Here is a 14,646-nt window from a genome sequence, read left to right as displayed (position 1 = left end):
ACACACATATATGGTGAACACCTTTAAGGCTAAAATGTCTTACTACAGGACTGCAAGACTCCTCAGATTCTCAGACTCTGAGGTGTTTAGTTCATGACCATCCCAAAGAGCATGAGCAGTATAGCACTGCAAAGGATAGCTGCCACTGCTGGCCATTGCAGACCTAAAGCCGTGTGACCTTGTCAGTCTGCATCTATTTGCGTCTCTTTTCTCTCTCTCTCTCTCTCTCTCTCTCTCTCTCTCTCTCTCTCTCTCCTGGGCTGTAAGTCTGCGGTGGCTGCAGGGGCCGTAATGATTCATTGTGTGAGTTCTTACCTCAGCGCTTTCTTTTTTAGCCTCTTTTTGTTGTTCTTTTTCCTGCCTTTGCACTGCTAAAACAAAGGCAGGGGGAACGCGGGGGGGGGGGGTGGTGGTGGTGAAGGCGCTCAGTCACCACGGCGAATGTAGCTCTAGCTTAGGAAAGTACGCTCCCTTACTCTCTCTCTCTATCCATCTCCATCTCTCTTTCTCTCCCCACTCTCTGTCTCTCTGGAAGGGAACAAATGTGGATGCCTGCCCCCTACCCCTGAGTCACATCGCTCACAGTCCCCATTAGGCCTCCTCTCTAATGGGCTCTCCTGCAAAGCCACGCCAGTCTGCCAGCGCATCCGCTTGGGCTTGTGTTCTCCTCTCCCTCCCATCAGTTCATCCATCATGTGACTGCTGGTCACTGTCAGGCCTGCTGAGACTGAGACTGACGCTGAGACGGAGTTCGGCTCCTGGCTGGCTGTCAGTGACGCAGGGAGTGATGTGACGCGACGTGAAGTCTGCGGCAGTCGTGTCCCAGTTCGCTCTCGTCGGTCTCAGATGTTTTTCGATACCTTGCCTGCCGAGCACAGCAGAGCAGAGCAGAGCAGAGCACAGCGCTGGCATCCCACCCGCCCCACCAGAATTCAGGACCGATGTAAAGCTACATCAGCATGTAGTTTTGTTGCGGGAAATAATACACTGGGAACTAGGTTAGAATCATACTGCCAGTGACGTCTCCCCGCTCTATCTAGGGAAATCAGGTTGTGAATGCCATGTTTATGTCATAAATACGGTTACCATGGAACTTGACAGTTTGTGCTTCTGTGATGTAAACATTACTAAAATGATTTAGGAGGGTCTTGGGGGTATCTGAGAATTCAGCAGAGGACGACCAAATGGTGGTGGGTGACTCAAGATCCCGTAATGCATTCGACATGAAAATGTATGCAGACAGAAACACCCTCTCGCTCCGTTTCTCCCTCTCTCTCCCTCTCTCTCTTCAGTCCTTTGTGCACACTAAGACACTTCCTGTCACTTGATGCTGTGTTTGCTTTTATGAGCCTGGTCCCACAGTGGCGGTCCAGTCGTCTGTTGTTTCTAACATTAGTACCCCCAAACACACATTCCTCAGCCCTGAGTCTAATCGTCCCTTACCACACAGCCAGCCCCCACGCACTCGTTTATCTGTGTCTCAGTTCAAGTCATCTGTTGTTTCTTCTTGCACACATCCTGATCACACAGACTTAGACCACTACACTCATTACACACATCAGTGAAGACTCAGTTGTGCTCCCGGGAGACGCACACACACACACATGAATGCAGGATGTGGCCCCCTGCTCCAGAGACGTGCATAAGCCCACATTGCACTTGTGAGATTATGTAGAAGCAAGGTGGCCCTGCCCCATGTCATATGCGTGCCTGAGGTCAGGGGTCAACACTCCATACGGGAGAATGGGTTCAGCGCTAAAACACCTCATCAGTAAAACACTCCGCACGGGAGAATTGGGTAAAAGGATAAAACCCTTCATCAGTAAAACACTGGTATTCCAAGAATGCTTTGTGACATGCTGATGCAGGTCTGGTGAGGAGAGAGAGAAGTGAGGAAGAAGAACAGAAACTGCTTGCTTTTGAGGAAAACTCCTGGATTAGTTACATGCATTATTAAAAGCGATTGCAACCAAAAGACTTGCCGTAATTTCCCCACTATTAGCCGAGGTTTATACATTGATTTTACAAAATGTCTCTACCTATGATGTTAAAGGGGAAATCCTTGTGGCTGGTTGCATTTCACCTTGATGTGCAAACTCTGTTAGATGTCCTGCGTGAGACAGATGGACTTACGGACAATCAAATAAAAAACGTCAGTTATTTGACGAAAAATCATATATAACTACCGAAGATTTCAGGTGCAGACACCAATGGTGATTTGTTTCTACTGTAGCAGGCTTACCCCAACACAGGGTGACCCTAAGGAAAACAAGTTAAAGCTAAAAACGAGTTAAAAATGGCCGGATTTTCCCTTTAATACACGGGGGCAGTTAATATAGTATTAATATTTTTTATTTTTTTTTTACTTGCCTAAAACACTGCCCCTGCGGTTTATACACAATGCGGCTTAATACACAAGAAATTACTGTAAATGTAAGACAGTTATTCATTTGTAATTAATGGGTTGTCTGTAATTAACATTTGTAATTAATGGGTTGTCTCATTTTTCCTGGCCCATTAAAGAAAGTTTATGGTCACATTTATAGTATTTTGCACTGCATTCATATGGTTGCTTGTTCTGCAGAATGGGGGACACAGGGGTCAAGTCAGGACCAGGCTGGAAGCATGTCAAGGTCATTACAATCAGACAAAGGCGCAGTGGGACCTGAGGCATTTCAGAGCGAGATCACTGAGGTCCTTGTCCTGACACAGTTTACGCTCTGAGACACACAGAGATATTCATAATCACAGAACTGCTGTACTTTGAGGTTTTTTTTTTTTTTTTAAAGACTGTCCAGATGAAACCCTGGCGCTGGACCCAGCTGTGACCTCCCAGGAGGAGTGCGGGGTCGCCCCTCCGATTTCTGTCATCTGACGGCTAATCAAAAGATCCAGATGCCGGGGGGGTCAGAGGTCAGGGCCGCCCCAGGTCCCCTCCCGGTCCGTTCCCCCTGGAGGCATACCCAGGAGAGGGCTCCGCTGGCCGGCCGCCATGTTCCCAGTCGTGCTTCAGAGAGAAAACAACGGTGGAGGACAAATAACTCGGGGGGGAGGGATGTTGGGTGGGGTGTAGCACAGGAAATAGCCACCAGGAGATAGGAGCTACAGGGTGTGTGTGGGACATTCCCTGTCCGACTGCTCCCACTTTCTCCTGCTCTCTCGCTATCTCTGTCCTGTCTCTCGGGTTTGGCCAGCGCTTGCGGTTTCATAATGTATGAGGTGCAGCCTGTCAGGCACACGTCACACCAAGCAACCGCCTCCAGCCACGGACTCGTCTCTGCCTCTCTCTCTCTCGGACCCCTCCCACCGCCTCATCCTGGGCCTAAGACCCCTCCGACCGCCCTGTGCCTGCCTGCCTGCCTGCCTGCGTGTCCCCCTGCACATTGCTTCCCTCCCCCCTGCTCTCCCCCTCCCTCCCTGAGGAGACTACAACATGGCCACTCTGGAAGATAGGGCTCAAACTTGCTGGAACCTTCCATCTGCTCAGCAGCATTCAGAGCAGTCTCTTAACATGAACTTGCCATCATCATACAGCTTTTTTTAACATGAGAGGCTTTTTTTACATTACGTGTTTACGTTGTTATAAAGGCATTAGGCTGTATATTTTGTTGTTATTTAAAAATATTGCTTTGGAAATCTGTGGAGGAACTATAGCTGTTGCCCCAATAATGTCAAATTACACCATTTAAATATACACAGGAGAATGATGATGAAATATGTCATGCACACGCACACCCCACATTGTGAAAGGTCTTTTTCTTGCTTAGATTATTTGATTCTTTTCATTCAATGTTTTTCTTTCTACGTAATTTCATCAAAGCTAACATAATCAGTCCGAATTCTAATTGTCCTGGAGAATGGCCAAATGTAGTTTAGCTCCGCATTAGTTCTCCAGATCCCCAGAATTATAACCAAGCATTGCAAGCACAAATGCATGTCGTTTCTGTAAACCAACTTATACGTCCAGCCATGACACAGACCAACCGATTGTCTTTTTGCTCCTGCGTAAAGAGTGCTGTGCTGAGACAGATAAGGCAGTCTGAATGCGCCTCTAACCGCCACCTCTCTGTGCCGTTTCCCTCGCCCACAGAACATCGACATGACCAACTTCAGCAGCAGCTGGAGCGACGGCTTGGCCTTCTGCGCTCTTCTCCACTCCTACCTGCCGGCCCACATCCCCTACCAGGAGCTCATCAAAGAGGACAAGGTAGCCTACTCTACAGCCCGCAGCACAGGCCCCACCACTAACACACAACACAGACTGCACGTCTGGGCCCTGGGGGACATAAATGTGCTCGTTGTGTACATGTAAAGCATAGTGACATTGTCATGTGTAGACTCGCCAATGTAAATTTAAGATAAAAGTTAAACAGATTGATTTCATTGATCGTACTGGCATTTGAACGTTGTTCCTTTTTTAAAGAGCATGGCTACCAGGTCAGTCTTTTCAAGATAAAAGATTGACCGGTCGTCATTTTCCCTCTGTCCTGTCTGACACAACAGAGCGGAGGCAGTATGCATACGTGCTGATTGATCTTAGGAAGTCTGGCAGAAGGTGAAGGGATGACCTCCCCTAGGCTATTGTGTATTTACCGAGTGGCAAAAACCATAAACAAAAGCCAGAGCACACAGGCACACAAATACACAGCACCCATATGCAATAGATTAGGAGAGGAGTGAGGGGCGTGATGAAAGAGAAGTGGGCTATGGCTGTGCTTGAATTCTGCTCCAAGCTGCTCTTGCTCTGTGTTGGGAGAGCTCTCTTTCCATCAGTGATCTCCAGCTCTGTCTTAGCTTATGCAGCCCAGCTATGCATCTACTGAGATGTCAAATGAGTTGATGTTGAAATGAGTAGTTTTTGTTATTAAATCAAATTATGTAAAGGCTAATTATAATGGTTTGCTCGGATAGGGAAGTGATAGTGTTTTAGTATACTTCTTTGCATGGTTGTTTTGTTTGACACTTTGATTGACATTAATCTGAAACAGAGAAAAAGAATGCACAAGGGAATTGGGAAAACTGTATTGAATCTGATCAGGTTGTTTGTTGTCTCAAAGCAAAATCTATATATTGAAGCTTTAAGTTAATCATCAGTACTTTCTCTGTTAAAACTTAGTTGTATAGGGTCCACTCGTATATGGTCTTTAGGTGCTATATACAGTACTCACAATTTATGGAGCACTTTAGTTAAATATGACAAGTCAACATTTTAACATGACAAGATGGCAAGCATCCTCAGAAACTGAGCTGCCTTTCACACTGCACTGGTACCCCGCACCATCTGGCCACATTCTACTTTCCCCATATTAGTAGCATGGAACACAATAGCTTTCCCCATATTAGTAGCATGGAACACAATAGCTTTCCCCATATTAGTAGCATGGAACACAATAGCTTTGTCTGATTTATATAGACATTTATTTTTTCATTTTCTTTTCTTTATTCGTTTACTTTTTGTGTGGGTGTTGTCAATAATAATATCAATGCATTGGGAACACTGCACATTCAAGGAATATTAGGCTGTTCAAAAAAATAGCAGTGTTTGCATTTTTCTTTATGAACTCAAACATTTACTGTACTGTATGTGTTGCATGGAGTCGACCAACTACTGGCACCTGTGAACAGGTATTCCAGCCCAGGACGATTGAACTACATTCCACAATTCCTCTTCATTTCTGGGTTTTGCCTCAGAAACAGCATTTTTGATGTCACCCCACGTTTTCTATAGGATTGAGGTCTGGGGATTGGGCTGGCCACTCCATAACGTCAATCTTGTTAGTCTGGAACCAAGACTTTGCTCACTTACTGGTGTGTTTTGGATCATTGTCTTGTTGAAACAGCCATTTCAAAGGCATTTCCTCTCCAGCATAAGACATCAAATTTTTTGATGTATTGAAACTGATCCATGATCATGATCTGGTGTGCGATAAATAGGTCCACCACCACAGTATGAGAAACATCCCCATAGCATGAATTGTGCACCACCATGCTTTACTGTCTTCACAGTGTACTGTGGCTTGAATTCAGTGAATGGGGGCCGCAGACAGTTTGTCTAATGCATTGATATTATGGAATTAACAGCTATTCTAAGGATTCGGAGCTTTATTCACTTTTTTAAAACACACTGCTATTATTATATAACACAACTGTATATGTTTTTTCTCTATATTGGAAATTGGTAGTGTTTGGACTCTCAGCTTCATCTTCATTCTCTGAAGTGTATTTCAGTGGAGGGTTGTCATATGGTCTCTCTGTTTATTTGCTACTATGTGTGCGTAAGCCCTTTATTTATTTTATTTCAAAGGTCCGAAACCTGACGTTGGCATTCCAGGCAGCAGAGAGCATTGGCATTAAACCCTCCTTGGTGAGTTTAAACACAAACACACACACACACGTACAGAGAGAGAGAGAAAGAGATCAACCACATCACCCAGTGTCCTTGGATGAAAGTAGGCTATGGGTCAACAAGAAGTCCGCTGTCAATAAAGGAGCGCAGCAGCTCCAGTCAGAGCTCTCTTCACGACTCAGCATGGTTACATTCTGAGTCTTACATTTCCTTTCCTCCTGAGCATCTGCCAAAGCTATATGTGGTCCTGCAGTCACGCACTGTTATGTGCAGCATATATATCATTAAATGGCCTTTACATCGCACAGTGGTTTGGGATTTGGCCTCCTCTTAGCCATAGGCCCGGTTCATGGGAATGGACTCGGAGGCTGCAGGGATTTTAATGAGAACACGTCGAAAGCCGCCACCCCCCACTATCACAGGGCACCAGGTTCAGCAGGCCCACAGCATGTGTCCCCATCCTCCCTCCCTGAGGAGGACCCTGGACCACTCATTTGGGTTGACCAGCTCAAGAGCACGGTGGCTGAAAAGCTTCTCTTCGACATAAACCTCCACTGCAATGAGTAAAGTACACACGCTAACAGGCTGAATGGCTGTACAGTATGCCTCCAAGGGTTGGGGGAAACTAGCAGGGGGCGTTTTTCTAAATAAACTGGATGTTTTTTTTATGATTACCAGGAAGTAATGCAATAACACTGAGTAAGATTAGTTACTGGCAGTCCTTAATTTATAGGCTTAATCAAGAGATCACCGAACACTGATGGCATTTAAAAAAAATAAATTGTACAAAATAGCGCTTCTCACAATGCTGAAACAACAGCTATGCAATAGTTACTTGCTTTTCGACCAATCACGTAATCACTTTATTGTGGCTTTTTTATTGTTTGAAATAGACAGGCATGGCCTCATCTGATGTGACAAAGAGGCAGTAGGCTATGCACATGCACAGTCGCAAAGGCCCTCAAGTTCATTTCGAGCTACAGAAAACCGTACCGTAGTCCAGTGTTTTTCAACCACTGTGCCGGGGCACACTAGTGTGCCGTGAGAGATCATCGGGTGTGCCGCAGAAAATTACCCAAATGTTACTCACTGGTCCAGAAAAGCAACTGTTGCATCAAAGAATTTATAACCACATGGTCTCATTGATTGTATGATTGCACTATTTGTGGTATGCAGGCATTGTACAATGGGGGCCCCATATCCAGTATTCACAGAATCATCACATATCCAGTCCAACAACAATTAAATTAGATATAGTCACCTACAAATGAAACAGAGGGCGCTTGTTTTATTGAGCAGGTCTTGCATAGAACCCATAATAAGGCCATATCTGTGTATTATTTGAAATTTTAGGCTATGGTATGTTTATTTTTTCTTCACACAGGATGTTAGTGTGCCGTGGGACATTTTAAGTGTCAAAAGCGTGCCGTGGCACAAAAAAGGTTGAAAAACACTGCCGTAGTCTGTGTAAGGGATAGTGTATTGTCTGCTGGTCATTAATAAATAAGTCCCCCCCCCCCCCACACACACACACACACACACACACACACACACAAGCCCACCGATACCAAAATCCCCCGATTCCCCCCCATAAATAACAAACACACAGTATCATGCTGTAACAACACTTCATAAACTGAACCCAATCATTTAGATTTGGACCTATAGGTTATTATATAATCAGTATCGTAATTTCTGTCAACTATGACGATCTCCATGCATGTTCAGTAGCCTATATTTTTCATTTAGTCAAGCAGTGACGTGGTTTAATCAGTGTTGGGCAGGTTACTTCAAAATCGGAATATATTATGTATTACTGTCATTTCAAAGTAATTCATTACATTATAATATTACTGTCTCTGAATTGTAAGGCATTACACTACTATTGTATTACTTTTAAGTTACTTTTACCAAAATATCTGGAAATATGGATTTGGAATTCTAAATGCAGTTTATTATGCTCAATGCAGCTCATTGCACTTCTAATGGAGGGTGATGTGGTACAACATAATGACTGAGCTAGGCTTAAGGCTAACAACAGTAGAATGCAATAGGTGCAGTGATGGCTCATGATGCAATACAAGGAACAATCATAGCCAGAATTTTGTTAAAAGAAGAGAAAAGGTCAAAGTCTGGTCAATTGTGTCAGAAATGCTCTAACTTTAGGCTTAGGCCTACTCATTAAAATCAACAGAGAGCCCACTACCTGTATATTGTAACCCAAAACTTAAAGACATGTCAAGATAGGCTACACAGTGCAGCTACTGGCCATTTTGGTGCCCTAACTGGTGAAATACAGTATTAACCTAAGTATGTCATCATATGGCCAACTATAAAGATGTAATCTGCCTGTTCCCAGGGATGGATAGTATTGCAAAATACTATATGTGAAAAACACAAAAAAAGTAGATACTACAGACAGGTGTAATGAATAATTGGTAATTAGGCAATCTCCAATTAGGCAATCTCCAACCTCAAGTATGCAGCTAATAAGGAAATAGAATTGTTATTTAATTAAACAAGGTGAACTTCTCCCCACTGTGGAATGCAGAAAAGGATGCTACAAGGAAGGGAATTCAAACACACTCAACACCTTACCATCTATTGATGTCATTGTGGTTGAGATATCTGACATTTTTCTGTTAAAGATTGGCATGGAGACAATGGGACATGGTTGCCTTTGTCAGTGTCCTTATGTGAACTTGCACAGGTCAACTTGCTCATCTTTACTTGCGTACCACTTCACACCAGTGCTTCAGACCAGGGCTGATGCTTCAGCAATAGCCGTCACTGAAAAGCTGTAAGTGTTGTTGAACACAGCTGTTCTCACATTAGCTGATTGCGATAAACATAAACCATTGTTGCCTAATTACCAATTATTCATTACACCTTTTTAAAATACAAAAATACACACCAATAAAGTATTTTGAACAGGCAGATTACATCTTTATAATTGGCCATATGATGACATACTTAGGTTAATACGTTTAGGTTTCACCAGTTAGGGCACCAAAATGGCCAGTAGCTGCACTGTGTAGCCTATCTTGACATGTCTTTAAGTTTTGGGTTACAATATACAGGTAGTGGGCTCTCTTGATTTTAATGAGTAGGCCTAAGCCTAAAGTTACAGCATTTCTATCACAATTGACCAGACTTTGACCTTTTGTCTTCTTTAAACAAAATTCTGGCTATGATTGTTCCTTGTATTGCATCATGAGCCATCACTGCACCTATTGCATTCTACTGTAGCCTTAAGCCTAGCTCAGTCATTATGTTGTACCACATCACCCTCCATTAGAAGTGCAATGAGCTGCATTGAGCATAATAAACAGCATTTAGAATTCCAAATCCATATTTGGTAGAAGTAACCTAAAAGTAATACAATAGTAGTGTAATGCCTTACAATTCAGAGACAGTAATATTATAATGTAATGAATTACTTTGAAATGACAGTATTAAGTAATACATAATATATTACGATTTTGAAGTAACTTGCCCAACACTGATTAAACCACATGTCACTGCTTGACTAAATGAAAAATATAGGCTACTGAACATGCATGGAGATCTTCATAGAAATCGTGACAGAAATTACGATTTGTGCCAACATGTTGTAGAAACACAACCACAGCCTTTAGGCCTATTTGGTGCAAATCTTCTACATTGGTTATAGTCAGCGATTCACATTAACTGTAGGCTATCACCACAAGTGTATACTAAACGTTTTTGCCCAAGTTTGTGTGCCGTCATCACATTTTGCAAAATTAGGCTACCTTCGTTACTAACCTACCAGTTGATACTTTTTACGTGCATCGACTCGCGATTGATTGTGCATCTAATGTAACACTCGGTGGAGAGACTTCCACTTTCCAAGTTCCACTTTCACTGTCGTTGTGAGCTAAAAGGCTACTATATGGGAAATACTTTGAAGTTCCGTTTGAGTCCAAACATGAATAGGTTTTCTTTAATCTGTGCTACACTTTTCCACCAAGTTGTGCGAAAATTTTAGGTACCCGGAGTTTTTTTTATGTTGACAGACAAACCGCACTACAGTAGCCTACATGGTGCAGTAAATGGAAGCTCTTCGTAGCGCGTGCAACTTACGTCTATAAAAACAATATATTTATGGAATAAAATGAGACCCCTCTGATTGCTGTTTACGGTTAAACTGTGATGATGTGAACACCAGCCAGCGGAGGGCACTTATATAGCCTAGGCTACCATGCATGGACTCGTAGGCTATATTTCCCCACAAACCAAGCGGCTGCTTGGACAAATCCACTTGAGGGGTGGGGCAGGGGGGCGCAATCGTAACACACACTGAACCGGTCATGAAGAGGCCAAAATGATTGACCTGTCACCCCCCAATCCAAATGGATGCAACTGCATTTATAGGCTAAGCCTAGGTCTACATGACGGGCCGCAAATAGGCTAAATAACTCCCGGAGGTCACCGGCCCACATGTGCACCGGCCCACCGGGCATTTGCCCGGTTGTACAGATTGCCAGTCCGAGTCTGCTTGGGACTGTGTAGGCTTTAAAGGGAGATTGACAGGTCAACATCCAATCATCGTTGTTAACTGGCAGTGGAGTTAGTTAGCTAGTTAGTTAGCATAAAAAAGGCAAACAAATTACGTAAATCTGCAATCTGTTACATGGCTTAATCAAATTTCAGGGACAAGGACCTAGAAAGTCTTTGAAAAGACCTTGAATTTGACATTGAGGAAAGAGCGGGAACCCTGTCTTTCATCAATACACCAGAAAACAAATTTAAGTTTAAGTAGGTTACCTTTCATTTATTTGTCCAAAACATCCCACAAAACATTCATAGAGCTCTCAGCCTTCTTTCCCCTGCTTCTTAGTGCCCTGAGCAGTTCTACTATCAGTTTAGTAGGCTAATCCATGTCTTTTTTGACATTTTTGGTAAAACGGACAACTTTTTAATAGAGACTACAGTAGCCTAGGCCAGTTGTTGAAATGTTAGCTCTCGTGATGTTGCGTACACTGTCTGACCCGAGCATTCACATCTCTTTCCCTTTCATTCTCTCTCTGTCTTTCACTTTTAAAAAGTTGATTTAAATGAGAAAGAAATGAGTGACATAACTTTAACTATTGGACCTCTCTGGTGCGCTCTGGCTTGCTCCAGCACCAATTAAGCCCTGGTTACTGATCTATAAATGAGCATGTAACTATCACTGTGCATTAATCAATAAATGATAGAAATGATGAATGATTGAAAATTATCAAAACATATCCACAGTTGTCCTTACAAGAACAAAGAAACAGAATAAAGAAAGCATTTTAGTTACATGTTGTGCATACTTTATGTAATAGCATAGTCATAGTGCATACTTTTGGCCTTTACCCCAGTAACAACTTGCATTGTTTTTAACACATCTCTGTGTCCAGATAGAGACAACACAGTTTGTGTTTTAGTTGTTACACAATATGTGTTGAAAATAACACAACTTGCATTGTATTTTAACACACCTCTGTGTCCAGATATGGACAACACATTCGTTTTAAGAGTGTATAAACAATTCAAAATCATTAACAACATCGTCACCATGAGAGGATTATTTACTCAGCTGTGCAGTATCATTCACTGACACTAAGTTTATGATGTGATGTTGACAATAGTGTGACACGTAGCCAGTTCATACAGTGTGAGGTCAGTGTCACACAACTCAATGCAAGTTCAAGTGGGTTCAGAGTGATAGTGTGTGTACTGTTAAAATATCCGGTACATGCACTCTACACACACCATGTATTGTCCTTCCCAACTGTTCCAATAGCACTCTAAAGCTCTGAGTATACGTGGGAGACATGTGCTCCAGATGTCAAAGTTTAACTTCATATTGATATGAAATAAACAGACATAGCATTTTATAGCATTATATAATAAAGACGTGCTACCCTTATGAGTATGCCGTGACCCTTGATTTATCTTGCTCCTGTGGTAAAACTGCAAGGCCCCTCATCACCCACAGCTTTGCACCTCAAAGGGAGAGAGCAGTGACCCAACTCAGTCTTGAACCTGGGTCTCAGGGTTACTAAGTCTGCAGCTTGACCGCAACACCAAAGAGCCAGACTCATTGGTATGGTAGTGAGAGCGCATACTCAACTGTAGTGACGGCACTCTGTCACAGGCCTCTTCAGGTGACTCTGGTGACAAAAAAGACAATGTGAAGGAGTGGAGAGCATGTGTGTCATTTCGCTTCCATTTCTCTGAGCCCTTTAGCGTTTATACTCCTGTTCACCATTCAACCTCACAGAAGTGCACGCCACTGAAGGGGTGTGAGTATGCACAAGTCAGTGCTGTTTGGTATTGTACCATGTAGTTTTGGGGTGCCAGGTAGGAACTCTCACTTTTCAACGCACTGAGTAACCCTTTAGCGTCACTTTTCAAGGTGCAGGGCAGCCTGATATACTTTCATGGAACTTAGAGATGATATATTTAGAATCTGATGTTATGAATGGAATTTACAAAAAAAACTTTTTTGGAGAATAGTGAATTGATGTTGTCTACTTTAGATGTTGAGGGAGTTTCACTACACTGTCTATCGGACTAATCAGTATGTTGAAAAGTGACAAATGAGGTAAACAACCAATCATCATGTAATGGGGTTTTAACTAACCCTTAATAATCAATGTTACAGCTCATGGAACCAGAGGTGCTTGGGACCGCCATCGCCGCTTGTGGCTATATTTTCCACATATATTTTTGGTATTCAGACAGAAGAATTATTCAGAATGTATTCAGAATGAAGAATTATTTTACTCTTAATTATCTTGTCCTGCTGTGCATTATCAAGAGTTGCATGATTCCATGGTGAAAGAGGAATGGCAGAGTAGGCCTACGAGATGAAAAACAATCTACACTGGTGGCCTACAGGAGGACACACTTTAAATGTATGTCGGAAGTGAAGCCAGTGCATCCTCCATGTGTACAGTTGTAGTAACAGATGGAACCTTTGAGGGTATGTGTTCTTCGAGCCCACCCCTAATTAAATGTGTAACACTAACAAAGACCAAGAGGATCTTTTTATTGCCCACTCAAACTAGGCCGCAAAATAAAAGTCTGTTTTCCTCTTAGGAGCTATCTAATGATTACAACAATTTTGGTCATTAATTATGGTACGAATTAGTTTATGTCTTTCCCTCTGTGTCTGTATCCAGGACATTGACGATATGATGCACACAGACAGACCAGACTGGCAGAGTGTCATGCACTACGTGTCTCAGATTTACAAGTATTTTGAGACTTGACCTTTGGTCTGAGAAGAATCAGAAGACACTGATGGCACAGAAGCACTTTCTGCCTGGTCCTTTGAAGACACAGAACCTCTACACACACACACACACACACAAACACACACAGTGCATACACAAACAAAAAAAAAACAATTTGTTATTGCACACATAGTTTCTTTTGATCTCATTGAGTGTTGGTCTAATCATCAAACACACACAAGACAACAATTGTTATTCATATCGTATTCATTTTTTTTCCAAATGCATCTCTTGGAGCAAAAACAATTATGCCATAACACGCCATGATGCCACATTAAAATTGTCTATGAGCTTGAACATTGTTAAGGTTTATTTATGAGAGAACAATGTTTCAGTCAACCACCTCTAAATGCCAACACTACTCGCACGGTATCAGTTTCAGTGTTTCTTTCAGCATCAAAACAGTTGAGATATTACACACAGAGCCAGAGCAGAAGAGGAAAAATTGACATGTGACATCACATGACATGACAAGCTTTGACTGCCAATGGCTCACACAGAGCCAGCTAGCAATCACTGATGGAAGAACAATGGTGTTGTGGTCAAAGATGAGATTTTGTGGTGTTGGATCTGTTTTAAATAAATAAATATAGATAAGGTTTAGAGTGAAGAACCATTCTCTGTATTATTTTCATGTTTTACTGGATGGTATCATGAAAATATCCTCTAATTCTTATCTTCTATGGCTGTGTGTATAGGAATTGTTATTATTTATTGATGAAGTATTAAACTAAAGTTTTAAGCAAAGTGTGTATATTTTCTATTTGCAAGTTTGATTTTTACTATAAATGTGAACTAGCTGAAAACGAATATTCATAATAAAGTTTTTGTCACTCCAAAAACTTGGTGTCAACTTCCTACTTGAGTCTAATGCAGTATGTTTCATTACCCTGTTTGATTTAGAATGATTTATCAGTAGAATGTGCGAAACGTGTTAATGTCAATGAGTTCAAGACAGTCAGTTTCTCAAGTTTACAAATATCTCAACTGTTGCAATTCACGCCAATT

At 42.3% G+C, this 14,646-nt stretch overlaps 1 protein-coding gene across 8 annotated transcripts in view; it reads left to right on the top strand.

The window, feature by feature from the left end:
* Positions 1 to 14,498, top strand: part of specc1 (sperm antigen with calponin homology and coiled-coil domains 1) — a 95,405-nt gene extending 80,907 nt beyond the window's left edge. For 7 of the 8 annotated variants that reach the window (XM_076274851.1, XM_076274850.1, XM_076274847.1 and 4 more), the window contains 3 exons: positions 4,091 to 4,207; positions 6,305 to 6,364; positions 13,525 to 14,498. In XM_076274851.1, the coding sequence (XP_076130966.1) occupies positions 4,091 to 4,207; positions 6,305 to 6,364; positions 13,525 to 13,614 (267 nt within the window). In that variant the 3' untranslated portion in view covers positions 13,615 to 14,498. The remainder of the gene's footprint in view (positions 1 to 4,090; positions 4,208 to 6,304; positions 6,365 to 13,524) is intronic. The other variant, XM_076274852.1, reaches the window with a different exon arrangement.
* Positions 14,499 to 14,646: the final 148 nt, after the last annotated feature.

This window comes from Alosa pseudoharengus, unplaced genomic scaffold (assembly GCF_046254945.1).
Source record: "Alosa pseudoharengus isolate Yale_2024_CS ecotype anadromous, Long Island Sound unplaced genomic scaffold, YU_APseudo_1.1 YU_APseudo_1.1_scf_8, whole genome shotgun sequence".
NCBI classification, from domain to species: Eukaryota; Metazoa; Chordata; class Actinopteri; order Clupeiformes; family Clupeidae; genus Alosa; species Alosa pseudoharengus.
This window is presented reverse-complemented; position numbering and strand designations above follow the sequence as displayed.